This window comes from Carya illinoinensis, chromosome 1 (genome assembly GCF_018687715.1).
Source record: "Carya illinoinensis cultivar Pawnee chromosome 1, C.illinoinensisPawnee_v1, whole genome shotgun sequence".
Classification (NCBI taxonomy): domain Eukaryota; kingdom Viridiplantae; phylum Streptophyta; class Magnoliopsida; order Fagales; family Juglandaceae; genus Carya; species Carya illinoinensis.
Window position 1 is genome coordinate 7824854 of NC_056752.1, and position 2929 is coordinate 7827782.

General features: G+C 38.6%; 1 protein-coding gene across 1 annotated transcript; it reads right to left on the minus strand.

Moving 5' to 3' along the window:
* Positions 1-331: 331 nt before the first annotated feature.
* On the minus strand, positions 332-910 carry LOC122302150 (keratin, type II cytoskeletal 2 epidermal-like). Its single transcript, XM_043113334.1, has 2 exons — positions 583-910; positions 332-375 (listed from the first exon to the last, which is right to left on the minus strand). The coding sequence occupies exons 1-2, from the start codon at positions 908-910 to the stop codon at positions 332-334; spliced, it is 372 nt and encodes a 123-aa protein (XP_042969268.1).
* Between the last annotated feature and the right edge of the window lie 2019 nt (positions 911-2929).

The window sequence follows — 2929 nt, forward strand, 5'->3', positions numbered from 1 at the left end:
CGGTTTGGTCCAATCCCTAAGGATGTTTGGTCCAGTCCAGTCTAAGGAAAATGATGAACTTCAGTCCATCACCCCCTGGACCGTTTTCACCCCTACGTATATGAGATAATTGTAGTGGAAAAGTCTAGAATACATGTAGTGACTTGAAATAAGAGTACTGGAGAAAATATATTTAATTTTATGAAATTATCCATAAGCCACATCACTACTATAGTTAAGATATTACAGATCATAATTTGTTTATCACCCAACTTAAAATAGTCAACATAGTATACCACAAGACAACAATATTAACTCAAAACAGGGATAGACCTCAATTCTATTCATTGGTCTACATTGGTTCCCCTTTCTCACAATCCGTCTTGATTCCTACATCTGCATTGAGAATCCACATCTATATCAAAACCTATAGTTTCAAGGAGTAAAACCATAGCGAGACTAGTACTATGGCACCATGTTCCTTGGTAAAGGATTTGGCGAGGATTCATGGTGCCAAGGGTGCCAGTTGGTTAGCAACACCCTAGATTTTGGTCGGGAATAGGTGTGCAATTTTCACAAGGAATGCACATCCACGCACAATACCAGCTTTAGGAGATTTACCTCCAACTCCATTAATAGTAGCTTTAGGAGAGGGTCCATCACCTTTACCAGGGCCTCCGAAACCAGGAATCCCTCCGAAAGGACCGAAGCTGCCGTGGAATCCCATCCCAGGAAAGCCACTGAAACCAGGACCGCCATTGAAAGAACCGAAGCCTCCAGGAAATCCAAAGAAATTCTGAGGGTTGTAGAGTTCATCATGATCTTTCTTTGGCACATTCCTTGATCCTTCAGTACTACCTATAGTACCGAGAAATGCTGTAAGAAAGATCAAAACGAGAGAGAACGATGCCTTAGTAGTTGTCTTATCCATAGCAATCTTTATATATTTGTCTCGATTATGCGGTACTATGTTAATGCGATAGTGAAGACAATTGTTCCAACACCACCCTAATTTATAGTGCAACTCGTGAAAAGGAGGGCAGTCACTACAAGAAATCGGGGATATTCCGGCGATTTCATAATCGCCGCAAAAAATATCGTTGGCAAAAGTATGTTTTCCCGGCGAGTTAAAAATCCCCACAAAATTCATGATCTAATAAAACCATTTAGTAGCCGGGGCTTATAATAACTATTGCAACGATTATGAAATCGTTGCCATAGTACAATATACTTTTTCCATCACTTAAACTATGTCACTTTACCTGTATCTTTGGGCACCAAGTCATAATTAAGTTTCATCCTCGTCCCGCGCCCCTTGCAACCACCAAAACTCACCCCTCGATTCCCTACAGCCTGCTCCTTCTTTCTCCACGCCGGGAAAAGGTTCTGTCCTTCTCCAAAAGACCACCAACGCCGTATGCTTACTTATTGAAAGCTGAAGGAAATCTCCAACGATTTAGCCACACCACCCCCACGCCATTTTCCTCCCACGGAAGTTGAGCCAGACTCCATCCGCGGCAGCTTCAGGTTCAATTCTGAGTCTCTCTCTCTCTCTCTCTCTCTCTCTCTCTCTCTCTCTCTCTCTCTCTCTCTCTCTCTCACTCGTGAAAACCCTCTGACTTCGAATCCTAGGGCATTCAGTTATTTCCCTTCTCTATCTCCACCGCAGATTGATTGTGGGTTTGGTGCTGCACAGCTTGTGGGAGTTGTTGGAGTTCTGAGTTGTAGTTTACCGGCAAGCACCTTCTCCTTCTCTGCTTCTCACGGACACACCCACGTTCACTTCAAGTTATAATGGGAACTTGAAGTTAAATGGAACCAATATTCCATTCTGAAACCTTCAATTGCAGTTCAATAATGATGCAAATGGAGCCCGACCTGCCAAATAATATAATGCCTGTCTTTAGTGATTTTAAATTTATGCTGCTAGTCTGATGTTTGTATTTAGTTATCTGATTTTATCACTATGGAAAATTAATTAATCCATAGTGATAAAGAGGATGTGGGATTTGGTGGGGCTCATGAGGTTGGCCCTACTGATAATCTCTTTAATCTCAAGCCACTAATAGCTTTGGTTGTTTGCATGAATGCATAAATCGTTTGAACAATATTTTGTAGCAGTGAGTGCAAAGGAAAAAGGCAATTAGAAGTAATGGATCAGTTGGCTGTTGAATGTCTTATCTATTTATCCTATGCACGTTTGATAAGATTAATAATACTTTAGGCTACATGTAAAAAGGTTGAACAGTGAGTTTTTGGTCTTTTGAAAAGAAGAACACACTTTTATTATATTACAATCTTTTAGTTAGGTATAACTAGTTAGTGTGAAAATAACATTCATGTCTTTTGCCTATCATTCGATTATTTATTTATATCATTAGTACGTTTGACATGCAAGAATAATTTTAATTTATAACAGGTTGAACAATGATTTCCACTTTGAAAAGGATCAAGAAATGTTGTTAAGAGATCAAGTCTTAGGTCTAGAAAGAGATTTTATGTCCTGTGAATATATAAACTGGCATGATGACTTAATACTAATAATAATAATAATAATGACCATAATAGACATAATGCTAATGCTTATACTAACTTGAGCCATTAAGGAAGAAAGTCAAAAAAGGGACCAGTTCTAATAGGTAAACATGTAATGCAAAGAAAGGAATGATATTTTTAGACAGGAAGGATAGTTTGGTCAAGGGGAGCTGTTAGTTTTGGATGGGTCTCAAAGGTGTTGAATGAAGGTTTGACTAGTATAAAGGTAGAGGGTTGATAATTGTCTTATTTTCTTATATCTGAGTTTTTGCGATGCTTAACCAATGATGACTGTACATGTGTTCGACTACATGCAATATGTGTGTTTCTATGATTTCCACATCTTTGTTGATCATCTTTTTAGGGAAAAAAAAAAATAACTTTCCTGTTTCATGTCATTGTAAAATAACTCATT

Bases quoted from the DNA above. Each gene is read 5' to 3' on its own strand.
- LOC122302150 (XM_043113334.1), bottom strand. From the start codon at position 910: ATGGATAAGACAACTACTAAGGCATCGTTCTCTCTCGTTTTGATCTTT. The intron at 376-582 runs GTATTGTGCGTG...TTCTCAATGCAG, and splicing joins AGGTAAATCTCCTAAAGCTG to ATGTAGGAATCAAGACGGAT.